Here is a 12,830-nt window from a genome sequence, read left to right on the forward strand (position 1 = left end):
CACCGGCCGTCTAAGTTCAAGGCCCAAAGGGAGTCAGGCTCCAGGAGCTGGCGCACTAGGAGAAGGCAGACTTCGACAGTGTTTGCTCGGGGAGAGCGAACATGGGAACAGATAGGGCCCCTGGGCGGCGGGCTGGCGACCACGCGGAGAGCCAGGCCGGAACACAGGCAGTGCTCGGGGTCACCGGGCCGGGGCTTTCCTGGACAGGCTCAGCGGACTGCGGAGGGCCAGGAACCCAGACAAACCAACACAGACTGTTGGCACCCAGAAGCAGAGTGGAGAGAGACTGGCCTGAGGGGTCGTGCAGCAAGGCTGGGTGTGTAGACTCATCCCGCAAGAGAAAGCAGAGAAAATGGGGCGGAAAAATATTTGAAGAAATGGAGGCCAAAGTATGCTCAAAGAATCACAGCCCTGCGGCTCGGGGAGGCTGGCGCAGGATGGGGGGCACCACGCCCAGGGACGTGGCCATCCGTGGCTTCCCCGGTTTGCAGACACCAACGGAGCTGGGGACAAGGACAGGCGTGGAGGTCATCTCCAGTCGACGGGGAATTGCAGGAAATGAAGCTATTTATGCAGATCAAAGTGCAGAGAGTGTATCACTACCTACGGGCAGTACGAGAAGGAGGGGCTGGTGTGGCCCCAGGCCGAGGGACCTCGCAGGCGATGCCCATGCAGGCCCGAGGGGCGCTCAGGAGGGCCGGGAGAGCGGGGCTCAGCGGGACCGGTCAGCGCCCTCCCGGGGCCTCGAGCCTGCGCTTCTCCCCACGTGTGTCCCGTCCGTCAGCACAGGCTCGGGCCGGCGCGTCCCTGCAGGGCTCAGCGCCTACCATAGTCTTCAGTCTTGGCGAGCAAACCTGTGCGGACTTGTCCAGGGTCACTCGTTTAGGATGGCCCCGGTCTTTCTGACACGCTCCCCTGATTCCTCAAGCACGTGTTTCCTGTCTGGGACCAGAATCACCCCAAGTTCCTCTTATGCTTCCTGTGACTCAACCTTGGAATCACCTCTCCAAGGAGCCTATTCCCTTTTGCAGAGAACGGTACCGAGGAACCAAGGTCTGGGCTGCGGGAACGCTAGGCTCTGCGTCTGCCCGGGGCGGGGGGCGGGGGGTCGAAGCCTTCTCAGCAGAGCGAGCGCCCCTTTCCACCTGCCTTCCCAACCCTGGGACAAGCATTGTCCTCTGACCCGCCCCGAGCACACGAGAAGGAGTCACCCCGGCGGAGAGCCAGCCTCGGGCAGGCTGCGACTCAGATTCGTTTATCGCTCCTTTACTGTTCAGCCCGAGAACTTCTAGACACTACACTCCGTCCGAAGTTTCTCAGGGCTGACTCTGCGGCTCTCCTTCCCGGGGTGACGTCATGACTCGTCACGCGGTGGGATCCCACTCATGCACCCTCGAGGGCCGTAGATGAATGTGATCCCAAAGGCACAACTTCACAAAGAAGGTCTGCTCGGGGCCGGCGCAGGTGGTGAAGCGTCCGAGTCCTGATCTCAGCTCAGGTCGCGCTCTCAGGGTGGTGGGATCGAGCCCCGCGTCCCTGGGGCTCCTCCACGCCCCGCGGGGAGCCTGCGGGAGAGTCCCTCTCCTGGCGCCTCTGCCCCTCCCCCTGCTCGCTCGCTCTCCTTGTAAAATAAATAAATAAATCTGTAAAAAAAAAAAAGCAGGTGTGCAGTGGGAGGGGTTTAACGTCCGCCCAGCCCACCCCCGGGCGTGCCTAAGCTCTGTCCATCTGTCCTTCTGTGTCTCTTCTTGCAGGAATAAGCAGACACGGACGTGGTTCCTCATCGCCCTTTCAGTGTCCCCTAGAAGGCTGTGCGCGTCACCTGCCCTCCGGCACCTGCCGTTTTCCACTTTACGGTACAGCTGGGTGTCCTGTCCCTGCACGCTGGTCGACAGAGACCTCCGGGTTCTGTTCCACAGCCCCGTGGGGCCTGTTGTGGAGCATCTGCCGTTCGGCCGGGCTCCCGGGTGTGGCCCCGAGCCGATTGCCGGCAGCGGCAGCACAGACGGCGCCCTCCCGGCCCGGCCCTGGGTGGCCCGTCGCGCCCGCCGTCCCGGGCGCTTCCTCACGGTAGGTTCCTGGGAGGGGGTTTCTAGAACAAAAGATAAACGGGCACGCAGCTAAGGTTTACGATGTTGCACACTCCCCTCGACGATGACGGCACCGTGGGCCGCCGGCCGAGCCGTGCCTGGGCGCGTGCGGGCGCGGCGGAGCTCTGCGGGTTTTGGCCGTATGACAGGCGAGGAGCAGCATCTCCGAGTTGTTTCAGTTTGCATTTCTCTTACTGAATGAAAACGCGCCTGGTGTCCATTCACCAGGGCCAGCGGCACAGGCTCTCCCGGATCTGGAGGCTGAGGCCAGGCGCACGCGGGGACCTCCCAAGGCCTCTCTCCGCGGCGTGTAGGTGGCCGTCTGCTCCCGCGGTGCTCGCGCGGTCGCCCCTGTGTGTGTGTACCTCCGTCTCTTCGGATAAGGACCGCAGGTGTGTTTAATCTGAATGGCCTCATTTTGACTTAATTGCCCCTTTGAAGTGTCCGCGTCCCACCAGTCGTATGCGGAGTCTCTGGGCTCAGGACTCCAGCCTAGAAATTGGTGGGGAGCGGGGAAGGCGATTCGTAACGAGCATGTCTTCGTATGTTTGGGGGTCATGTTAAGTTTTTCATGTGAATTATCTGGTGATGTCATTTGTCCATTTTTCTGATGGGTTTTCAGTCCTTTTTTCTTTCTTCTTTTTTTTTTTAAGATTTTATTTATTTATTTGACAGACAGAGATCACAAGCAGGCAGAGAGACAGGCAGAGAGAGGGGGAAGCAGGCTCCCCGCCGAGCAGAGAGCCCGATGCATGCTCGATCCCAGGACCCTGGGATCGTGACCTGAGCCGAAGGCAGAGGCTTTAGCCCACGGAGCCACCCAGGAGCCCCAGTCCTTTTTTCGTTAATTTTTAAGTTTCTTCTAGAGTATGGCTATTAGCCCTCACATGTGACACGTGTTGGAAATATTTTCTCCAGCCTTGTCATTCTTCTTTTGACTTTGTTTAGGGCTTTGATATAAAAAAGAAGCTTAAAAATAGAGTCAAGTGATTTTCCAGTACTTCCTTTCATTAAATCTGGATTTTGATGCACACTTAGTGCGGCTCATGGGTTTGTAGGGGTTGATCTGCCTGGGTTCCGTGATATTTCCCAGAATTCCTAGAAGGCAAGAGCCTTACAGGGCCTGCAGAATGAGCTCCCTCAGTGCTGACATGAGCTCAAACTCCTGCCACAAAACCGTTCCTTGTGAAGACATAGGCTTCCTAGTGATTCCACCTTCAGGACTGAACTCCGACACAACCAGAAAGCCTTTCCCTACATCCACATCGTAGAGGAACTCACCGGTGATTTCTCTCATTACTCTCACGGTTGCATTTCCACGTTTAGCCTTTGGGTCTCTGATCCGTTTGGCGCTTACTCCCATGCACGAGGAGACTGTGCTCCATTTTAATCTCCTTCCCTTTGGGTTTCCGGTTGTCTTGACAGCACGTATTTATAAAACTCTATTTTTTCCCAGGATTTAAGATGTCTCTTTTGTAGTACACCCTGTTCATTTTGGTTCACAAGAGCCTGCTGTATATGTTTTCTCCCCAAATCCACAATCTGTAAGATTATTTTGGGTTACATAGGTGTCATTTGTGTAGACCATTTTTTATGATTTCCAGCTGTATGATGAGAATTATGAAAATACAATATAATTTCAAATATGGCTCTCATCTTGTTAAGCAAGGTGATCATAGCTGTTTTCACAATCTGTGTGGTCCTGATGTGTGTGTCTCCCCCCAACATCCGTGCCGACGTCCTAGCCCCCAGTATGGTGCTGTGGGGCAGCGGGCCTTCGGAGGGTGGCGAGGTCATGAGTGTGGAGCCCTCATGAATGCAATCAGTGCCCTGATGAAAGAGACCCCACAGAACGCTGCTACCCCTTCCGCCATGAGGACACTGAGAGGTCTGTGACCCACCAGAGGCCCTCCCCGACCCTGCTGGCACCCCGACTGGAACGTTCAGCCCCCAGAATTGAGAACTAAGCATCTGTTGTTCGCAAGCCACCCCATGTGTGTGTTTTTGTGATGTCAGCCCAGGCGGAATGCGAGAGCTGGCCTTGTAACTTCGAGGCTGGGAGCATTGGGGGGTCTGCTTCTATTGTCTCTTTCGAGGCTGGGAGCATTGGGGGGTCTGCTTCTATTATCTCTTTCGAGGCTGGGAGCATTGGGGGGTCTGCTTCTATTGTCTCTTTCGAGGCCGGGAGCATTGGGGGGTCTGCTTCTATTGTCTCTTTCGAGGCCGGGAGCATTGGGGGGTCTGCTTCTATTATCTCTTTCGAGGCCGGGAGCATTGGGGGGTCTGCTTCTATTGTCTCTTTCTTTGCAGCGTTTCTCTTCTTCCATCTTGGTCTCCTCAAACGTCGTGTCAGGAAAGTGCACTTGAAAACACATGGTGAACAGGACTGGTTTGAAGCGTAGGGGACAGTTTTGTCCTTGTATTTCATCTTCTTCCGCCAGGCATCAGGGAAGCTGGTGGTCACAGGACACCCTAATCCATGTTCAAGGTCTGAGACCCCCAGACCCTGGTGCGGTGGAAAGTTTAGCTGCAAATTTACGCAAGGGCTGGTTTGCTCCCTGGCAACCTCTCCTCCCAGGAGGGGGCTGGAGCGGCCGCTTCACAGAGGCACGTCCTTGGAAAGGCCTGACAAGACAAAAGCTTTATCTTTCCGCCACCCTCCAAACCCTCCCTGTGTTTGTGTTGATGGACCCCGGAAGCCAACGGGCAGAGGGCCCGGCAATACGGTCTGCACTTTCCACCACTTCCTCCAGCCTCCCAGTGAAGGGTCTTCCTAGCCACCTCCCCCTGGGTTCCAGGGGCTCAGAGAGATCCTACTAAGCCCTCTGTCCCCTGCACCCAGGTAGGGGCTCAGATGATAGGGGCCGAGAAGCCAGGCCCACACAGAGCTCCCGTGGGACCCTGGGGCACATGCAGCTCCTGACGGGTCTGGCCAGGGTCAGGGAGCACGAGGTGGGAGGCAGCAGGGCCAAGGCTGGCCAGAGAGTGGACAAGTTCAGACGGGTGGACTGGAGGGGCAGAAGGAACAGGACGTTCTGGATGGGGTGTTGACTGTGGGTGGGGGCAGGAGGCCAGGCCACCAGAGCAAGAATAATGGGTGAACCAGGAGGGGTTGTTTTTGTTGTTGTTGTTTTAAGTTTTAGATTTTTTTTTTTTTTTTAAATTTTTGATGATTGAAAGAAAAGATTCAGTCTGCATCTCCTGGAGAACTAGTTGTGCCTCCCCTTGTTCTTGGCCTTGACCTGCAGCCAGGATTAATGACCAGGGTCTCTGGCCTTCGCAGACCGAGCATGGGAGAGGGTTGGATCTCCGGGAGGAGAGGAGGTCGTTAGAGCACCCGGGATTAGGGTGCTTGTTCCGGAAGCTTCCGACGGAAGGGAGCAGGAACCGGCACGGCCACGTTGACAAAGATGCTTGGTGTGCGCTTGGCACCCATTCCCCGGGGGCCCACTCCCCACCCTCTAGCTCACCTGGGCAGGGCGCAGAGGCCACCGCAGAATAATAATGCCCCCACCCTTGGGTGATTTCCCTGCCTCGGAAGAAGAGCGGCTGGGCCGGTGTCCTGTGGTTAGCAGGCCGCCCACAGTGACCCATTCGGAGACACATAAATGGGTTTTCAGCGGCTGGATGGACAGCAAGCCCCTGGCCCCGAGGCATGTGTGCTGGTGGGCGGATCTCAGGGACGATGCTGGCTGTCCTGCTGACTGCTCTCCTGGCTTTGGTCTCCGTGCCCAGAACCCAGGCAGTGTGGCTGGGGAGGCTGGACCCCCAGCAGGTAACAGCCACCCTGTTGGGATGGCACAGGCCTGGAGGCCCGTCTGTCCTGGGGCCCAGGCCCCTCCTGTGGGGCCACACAGCCTTGGGGCTACCCTCCCAGTGGCAGCCCAGACTGGCACCAGCTATGGGGGGATGGGCTAGCCTGAGGTCGGGGCCCTGGGTTCCCAGGTAGAGGGAGGAAGCCTCCAAGGGCTGGAGGGTCAGGCCCCTCACGTGCTCCTCCCCGACCAGCTGCTGGGGCCCTGGTATGTTCTTGCCGTGGCCTCAGGCGAGAAGGGCTTTGCACTGGAGAAAGCCACGAAGAACATCGAGGGCGTCGTGGTGACCCTGACCTCAGAAAACCACCTGAGAATGCTGTCCTCCAGGCACCGGTGAGCAGGCTGGGCCCCCGCGTCTGGGTGGGGCTCAGACCGGGCTGGGGGGGCCTCCGCGACGCACAAGCTGCTGCCGCACGTGGGCTCTCCAGGGACTGCGGCCACCCCTCGTTCCCACGTCTGCCTGCAGGAGACGGAGGGCCTGGGGGCCCCAGGCCAGACCCTGATTAGGAAAGGCGGGTTGTGCCGAGCCGGCGCCTGCGACTCACAGTCGCATCAGGGCTTAAAGGAGGGCGCAGGCCTCTTTGTCCGGCTGAGTCATTCCGTTTCACCCGTTGGCCCTCGGACAGGAAATACATGTGCACGGCTCCAAAGTCAGGGTCCACAGGGCGTACCGTGGGGGTGCTCCCCGCTGCCCGGCCAGCCCGTCTCTTCCCGGCGGGTAGCCTGTGTCTGCGAGGCGTGGGCAGGCGCACGGCCGCACACGTGTGTCATTTGCCCACACGTGCTGGGGGTTGTCCCTACCAGCGCACAGAGGCTTTGCTCTCTTTTAAAGCATTTCAGGTTTTGTTCTCTTTGGTCTTTCTGAAATGTCTAAAAGCTGCAGCCAGATGAACACCGCGCCGAGACCGCCGCCTTCACCCCTGTAAGCGCGGCGCGGCGGCGCGGAGCACGCTCACGCTGCTGGGCCGCCAGGCCACTCCACTCCGTCCCACGGAACACCGTCCCTGCCCTGCCGGGTGTCTGCCGTGACTCCTCCGGGGCCTCCTGGGAGTCGCTCCTTCGGGGTCGGTCCCTCTGAGCCGGGCGGACCTCGCCGGGGACCACGGCCTCCTTGCCCATCCGCGGTGTGGCCGGTGTCGGGATTCCTGCCTCTTTCAGGCTGAGTCATGTTCCGTCGTGTGGACGGGCCTCGTGGCTGCTTCCACCGTTTGGTTCTGTCAACGGTGCTGCCGCGAGCATGGGTGTTCGAGTCTCCCTTTTGAGCCTTTCCCTGGGTTCTTCTGCGTGTGCCCTGCAGGGGCCTCGCTGGCCGGACGGTGACCGTCCCCCACACGGACCGGGACTCCACTCCACATTTTTGCGGGGTGGCCCCCCACAGGCCTTCTGCTGGTGGACAGACCACGCTCTCCGACCGTCTGTACTTGGAAACACCCTCTAGGGAGGGGGCCTGGGGGCCTTTGTCTCTGAGGGGTCCCCTGAAGGGTCAGTCCCTGGGAGCTGCCAGGCTCCGGGTCACACGTGTTCCCCAGCTCTTGGTCCCCCGTCATTCTCCGTCGTCGGATGGGCCCCAGATGACCCCGGCAGCTCTTACGTGCCCCAGTGACGACGGCAGAGCCCGCGCGCAGCTGGGCGCCCTCCACGCTGCCGGCCTGGCGCGCCGCCTGCTCCCGTGTCCGGCGTGGTTTTCTCTGAGCTGTGTTTTTCCCGGTTCGTAGGAATAATGTATGATGACGTTAGATGCTTGTCTGCGACAGAAACCGTTGCAAATATATTTTCCAGTCTGTCATTTTCTTATAACGTCGAGGAGCATTTTTTCTTTTTTTACCTGCAGGAAGGGTTTCTTTCCGATTTTGCGTGGACACGCGCCAGCTTTCTCCTGCAGCACGGTCATCTAGGAAACTGCTCCAAGCCCCTGGCGCTTCGGGCCCCTTTGCTGCATTTGGGGTTTGACCCTGGGAAACAAGGCGGAACACTTTGTTTTTCTCCAGACGACTGCCCGGTTTCTAACGTCGTTTACTGAGCTGCGCCGTCCCCTGACTCAGGCTGACTTTGTCACGTGTCAAACTCCCACGCTCCCATTTTGCTTTATTTTCGGACTTGAACAAAAAAGATGCGTGTGTTTATTCTAGAGAGAGTGAGCGATCACGCGCCGGGCGTGGGGGCAAACCTCGCCGGCCGTGCTGGGCGCTCGAGCGCCACCTCACAACCGGAGCCGAAACCAGGAGCCGGACACTGGACGGTCGGCGCCCCCCGGCGCCCCGGCTTTCGGACTGGCTGCTCGTTCCTTCGCTCGGTCTGGTGACTGTGCAGACCCCGTGTGTGCCCGGCTGCAGCCCCGCGCTCCGCCGCGTCCTCTCCCGCACGGCTCTTGCCGGCTCTTCCTCCTTCCAGAAGGTCCCAGCCGCGAGCTCCTCCTGGGCAGACCCCGCGGCGTCCCTGCCGGCTTTGTTCAGTTCACGGACTGACCGCTCAGGGCGCGTCGGCCCCTCTGGACGCTGACTGTCTTCACCCGAAACTGCAGCCGACGCTGTGCTGGTCTGAGGCTCCCACCGCGCCGCCGCGCGGCCCCAGTACGGGGCGCTGGGGCTATGCAAGGAAGCCGGCTTGCACTTGGCTCTCACCCCAGCTCCTTCCCAGGCCGGGTGGGAGCCGCTGGAGCACGAGGTTTCCGGGCAGCGGGGGCCGCGGCCGCCAGGACCCCCTGTGCGGCACGCTGGTGACTGGCCAGATCCAGGAGGTAGAGTCCTCGTCCGTCTTGGTCCGGAGTCCCGACCCGCAGCCGAGGACGGACGGTGTCTCTTCCAGGCTGGAGAGCTGCGACGTGAACGTGGTAGAGCTGCGGAGGCAGAAGCCCGGATGGGCGTTTGAGAACCCCTGTAAGGCGACGGCCTCTGCTGTCTCATGGGGGGCACGGGTCGGGGGAGGGGGCGCTTGGCTCCTGGGCCCTCCCCAGGGGGTTCCACTGCCTGCGGCCCAGGCTGGGGTCCCCTGCCGCCCGCCCAGTGCCATGGGGAGGGGACTGGTCCGGTCCGTCCCCAAGACTTCCACCAGGAAGCGAGAGGACTCATTTTGTCAGAGGTTTTACCCCAATCTTGAGGACAGAGGGCTATACCTGGCACGCCCCCACGGGGACCCCGGGCCTCCCTCTGTGGTGGTGCCCCCGAGGGGACAGGATCCGCATGAGCTGGGACAGGTACTCGCCAGCTACCCGTCCCGGAGACCCTCTGTGTGCTGGCTCCGGGACCAGGAGACAATGCTGGGGAGCTCTCGGCTTTCCGGGCGGCCTCTCGTGCAGTCTGATGTCCCCGGGGGGGCACGTGTTTTCCAGCCCTGGGCGTGTCGGACTACCGGGTGCTAGGCACCGACTTCAGGGACTACGCCATTGTGTTCACGCGGCTGGAGCTCAAGGACGAGGCCTTCAGCACCTTGGAGCTGTACAGTAAGTGCCGGAGACCAGGGCCGGGGCTACCACGCCCACAGCCACGCGCGCCCCCACAGTCCCAGAGGCTCGTCCCAGCACCCCCCCTCCTCAGGAAGGATGGCTGGGGCACAGGGCTCATGTGGTGAGGGCCCCTGTCCTGCCCCGCAGGCCGGACGGACCTGGCCAGCCCGGAGGCCATGCGTCGCTTTGCCAGATGGAGCAGGGGTCTGGGCTTCCTGTCCCAGCAGCGGGCCGTGTTGCAGCAGGACCGTGAGTGTCGCCCGCGGCCCGCAGGCCCCTGTCTGGTCTCGGGGTCCTCAGGGAGTTAGGCAGGACTGGGGTGGGGAGCTTTTCATGGGGTCACCTGTTCCTGCCCAAGCCAGGCCCAGACAGGGGCAGCCCCGTCTTGGGCGAGGTTGTGGGCAGAGCAGGGCGGCCCCAGTGTGTCCTGGGAGCCCGCCTTCCCAGGTCTTCCTGTCCCTGCAGTCACCTGTGCGCACAAGGCTTTCCGGGTAAGCCGCCTCTCCGAGCATCACCCCAGACCTACAGCCAGAGCCTCGCCGCTGTGAGGGGCCGGGGACTGGGATGGGGGCAGACACCCCTCACAGTGAGTCTGGGGTCCCCCAGGGGTCTTCTTGGTTTCCAGTGACTGCGGCAACCTGCAGGGGGACAGTGCCTGCTGAGTCGTGTGAGGCCGGCTGGGCGCTGGCCTCCTGGGAGCTCCGCATGCGGCGCCGTGCCCCCAGGACTCAGGCTGCAGCTCCAAATAAAGCGATTCCACAAGCGCCTACAGATGCCTCTCACCTGTGTGCCGAGGGCGGACAGAAGCACCAGACGGGGCACTGCCCTGCTGGGGCTCCCGTCGGTGCAGGAGCAGAGGCTGGGTGCGGTGGGCTCGCCAAGGGCTGGACCATGCAGCACAGAGCCAGCTCTGGAGGAGGGATGCACGGACCCGGGTCTTGGCTCCAGAGTGGGGGCTGGGCTGGGGGCAGCGGCTCCTCAAGCAGAGGTCACCAGGATCCCCAGCTGGTGGGAGGACCATCCGAGTTAGAGCAGATCCTGGGGGTGGGCGTGGGGGCCACCAGGCTGCACGACTGGGGTGCCACGGCGTCCAGGGCACAAGAGCGAGGCTTTCCCGGTCTGGGGCTCCGGGGCCAGGGCAGGGCCAGGATTCCAGAGGCTGTCGGTCCTCCCATGGTCTGGTGGGGCCGTGCCTGACATCGTGGCCAGAGCATGGGCCTCCGGCGGAAGCGAGGCTGGGGGCTGGCCGTTGCTCTCGGAGAGGGGCAGGGCCCGCGGGGTCGGGGCTGGGCAGGTGCACACACGTCCAGCAGCCCTGTCCATCAGCACCTGCCTGGACAGAGAGCCCTGGGGTCCTGCTGGCGCTGTCTGAGCCCCGTCCTCACAGGGGTCCTGTTTCTCACATGCAAGTAAGCCTCGGCAGTGACTCACAGGGATGCCTCCAGGCTGTTCACCTCTCCTCTGGGGAGGCTGGGGTGCGAGGCCCAGGGCCTCCCGTGGGAACACGATGGCCTCCGAATTCAGGCCGACCTACCAGGCCGAGCACCCGGGCAGCCCGTCTGGGTCCCAGAGCCCTTCTCCCTCCCACGGGCCCACCGGAGGCTCAAGGCTCCTGGTTGGCTGCACGCCCGCGGCAGGGTCCGGTGGGCGGGGAGATTTAAGCCCAGAGCCGTGGTGCCTGAGGAAGGAGGGTGAGATGGGACCCTGGAGGCTGGCGCTTGGGCTGGTCTTGGCGCTTGTGCTGGCTCTGGGGTCCCGGCCGCAGGAGCAGCGACCCAGGCAGTCCCAGAACCTCAACTGGAACAGGGTGAGCCGCACGCGCCTGCCGTGCCCAAGCCAGACCGCCGGGCCAATGGGGCCAGGGATGCAGTGTGTGGCGGGACGATCACTCCCTGAAACCCGGCAGTGCCCCGAGGCTGGCGGGAGTTCCAGGCCCCGGCCTTTCTGGAGAAGCTCACGACCCTGCAGGAGGGGGTAGGGAAGGGCCCAGGCAGGGGCAGCCTCAGGGCACCGGAGATGCCAGAGGGCAGAGGCAGAACGAGCAGAGCATGTTCCGCATAACGAGATGGTGGGTGGGTGGAAGGTTCTAGTGGGGGTGGACAGGGACACTGGCTGCCCGGGAACGTGGGTTTGTGACAGGAAGTCCGGCGGATGGGACCGAGGGCCAAGGTGGAAGGAAGGGAGGCCTTGCCCAGGAGGTGAGTTTCAGCGTACGGCACCCATGGCCCAGCCCTTGGGGCTCCGGCCAGCCTGGCACCTGCCCACCAGGGCCCCCGGTGGGCAGCCGGGGTCTGGCATACAGGCTGTGCCAGCCTGGAGGTGTGGGACTCGGGCTGGGCCTCGGGCCAGTGTCAGGGCCTGCTGGGTTCCTGGGGGCCCGGCTGGGAGCCTGGCACAGGCAGCTTCCCCAGCACGCGCTCCACAGTTTTCAGGGTTCTGGTACATTCTGGCTATCGCCTCTGAGGGCCACGGATTCTTGCCGGGCAGAGACAGGAGGAAGCTGGGGGCGTCCGTGGTGAAGGTGCACGCCACAGGCCAGCTGGAGGTGGTCCTGGCCTTCGGCCGGTGAGCAGACCGAGGCGGGGGCCCGGCACACTTCCCAGAGCCCTGGCCACAAACAGCCCAGGGCATCTCCGGGTCCATGGGGGAAAGGGAACTGGTGAGGGGTGGCCAGCCAGAACCACGACCATCTGGAAATCTAACAGACTGTCTCTGTGGTCCCCAACCCCCTCCTGCCCTTCAAATTCAAGGACTGCTTTTGGGAGATGCCACCAGGTGTGCGGGGACGTTCTGCAGACCGTGGGTGTTTGGGGTGCTCCTCTTAAGCTGTGGGACTGGCCCTGGTCCCGACTGGAAAATCCCAGAAACGCAGAGCCAACAAAGGGCTCCCGCCTTGCCCCCCTAGGTCACAGGGGTGCCGGTCACACACGTTAATTCTGCGGAAAGACAGGAAAAAGGCGATGTTCAGGAATACTTGTGCGTACGGTGGCCCGGGGCCCAGAGAGAAAGACCTGGGTGGGAGGCATGTCCCCGGCCTCAGGGCCGCAGAGCCAGAGACTCTGTCCCAGGGCTGGGTGGGTGAGAAGGACCGCGGCCCACGGCGGGTCGGGCAAGCCGCGGTCCCAGAGCCCACAAGCGTGCAAGAGCCTGCAACCTGGGCCTGGACGGTGGTTGGGTATGGGGGGCCCTCCTGGCCTTTTCCAGATGCCCCTGCTGGGCAGGGTGACCCCGTGTCCCCGCACTTGTCTCCCGGTCCAGTGAAGGGGGTGGAGGGCTTCCGCGTGCTGGCCACCGACTACAGCTACGGCGTGGTCTACGTGCGCCTGGGCCGGGCCGGCCGGACCTCCAGGACCCTGCTGTTCTTCAGTGAGTCCGGCGGGCGCCCCTGGGGAGGGGGCGTGCGGGGCAGGTGAGGTGGGGGTGGGGGGGCGGCAAGCCCAGAGGAGGCCCTGCCTCAGCGTGGGCTCCACCGCAGAGCGCCAC

The 12,830-nt window shown here is 62.2% G+C and overlaps 1 protein-coding gene across 1 annotated transcript; it reads left to right on the forward strand.

The window, feature by feature from the left end:
- The first annotated feature begins 5,775 nt into the window (after window positions 1-5,775).
- On the forward strand, window positions 5,776-9,895 carry LCN6 (lipocalin 6). Its single transcript, XM_032308433.1, has 6 exons — window positions 5,776-5,865; window positions 6,099-6,238; window positions 8,711-8,781; window positions 9,234-9,344; window positions 9,495-9,596; window positions 9,813-9,895. The coding sequence occupies exons 1-6, from the start codon at window positions 5,776-5,778 to the stop codon at window positions 9,893-9,895; spliced, it is 597 nt and encodes a 198-aa protein (XP_032164324.1).
- Window positions 9,896-12,830: the final 2,935 nt, after the last annotated feature.

Source organism: Mustela erminea, chromosome 12 (assembly GCF_009829155.1).
Source record: "Mustela erminea isolate mMusErm1 chromosome 12, mMusErm1.Pri, whole genome shotgun sequence".
In the NCBI taxonomy this organism is placed as follows: Eukaryota; Metazoa; Chordata; class Mammalia; order Carnivora; family Mustelidae; genus Mustela; species Mustela erminea.